General features: G+C 38.3%; 1 protein-coding gene across 1 annotated transcript in view; it reads left to right on the plus strand.

The window, feature by feature from the left end:
* Nucleotides 1–1,101, plus strand: part of LOC107551052 (type I inositol 3,4-bisphosphate 4-phosphatase) — a 33,370-nt gene that overhangs the window by 22,283 nt on the left and 9,986 nt on the right. The window contains exon 8 of the mRNA XM_016232542.1: nt 503–650. Coding sequence (XP_016088028.1) covers nt 503–650 — 148 coding nt within the window. The remainder of the gene's footprint in view (nt 1–502; nt 651–1,101) is intronic.

Here is a 1,101-nt window from a genome sequence, read left to right on the forward strand (position 1 = left end):
TTTCCTGCTGTGAAGACTCGTGAATGCCACAAGCTGTGAAAGAGGTTCTGAAAACTGTTCCTGCAGCCATTAAAACACAAGAGTGGTTATTTGTAGAGTGTTAAATAATCTGTGTGAATAGATCATGCGTTCTGTAACTAGATTAGAATTTCTTGAAGGATATACTAGTGCTTTGAGGCAACAAATGAAGAGTTTGAAGTGTTCTCTAAGTTTAGGTTTAAAGCTTTAGTTCTGCTTCAATAAAATGGTGCATCACTCAGCATGTAGACTGAAAAAGAAAATTGGGGGTGAAACATTTTTCACTTAGAAATTGCAGTCACAGTTACCATAAGGTTTCATTTGTTCACATTAGTTTACTACATTCGTTAAGATGAACCAACAGCATTTATTCATCTTTGTTAGTTACAAATTGATACTTCAGTAGATGCAGTAAAATGCAGTAGCTGCTCTTTTCCATGCCTCTCACTATTACACACACCCATTGATTGATTGATTGATGCAGTGTTTGGAGGCACTATTTCACGGATGTACCGACTTCCCACGACTGATGGAAACCACCTGCGTGTCCTGGAGCAGATGGCAGAGAGCGTGCTCTCCCTGCACATACCAAGACAGTTCGTCAAACTACTGCTGGAGGAAGATGCTGCCAGGTAAATGCAATTCACGGTTAGTGCTCATGCTCAGAATGACTCTTTTGAAAGGGCACACGAAATGGAAAATCAAAATGTCCTTGTATTTATACATATAACAGGTTAAGCTACATTAAAAACATACTGCAAGTTTCATACCTCAAAGGTAAACTCCCCAGTTTAAAATATGAGTTTTTGTTTTCCACCCTTATGAAACGCTAGGATTAAAGCAATGATTCATCCAAAAAATTTTATTTGCTGAACATTTTCTCACCCTCTGGCCATCCAAGATGTTTCTTCATCCATTGGAGAAATTTAGCATTACAGCACTTGCTCAAGAATGCATCCTCTTGAAAGAATGGGTGCCGTCACAATGAGATTCCACAATAATTCACAAGTAATTCACATGAATCCAGTACATCAATGAACATCCTGTGAAGTAAAAAGCTGCGTGCTTGTAAAAGTCGATAAT

Source organism: Sinocyclocheilus grahami, unplaced genomic scaffold (genome assembly GCF_001515645.1).
Source record: "Sinocyclocheilus grahami isolate Dianchi unplaced genomic scaffold, SAMN03320097.WGS_v1.1 scaffold413.1, whole genome shotgun sequence".
Taxonomy (NCBI): Eukaryota; Metazoa; Chordata; class Actinopteri; order Cypriniformes; family Cyprinidae; genus Sinocyclocheilus; species Sinocyclocheilus grahami.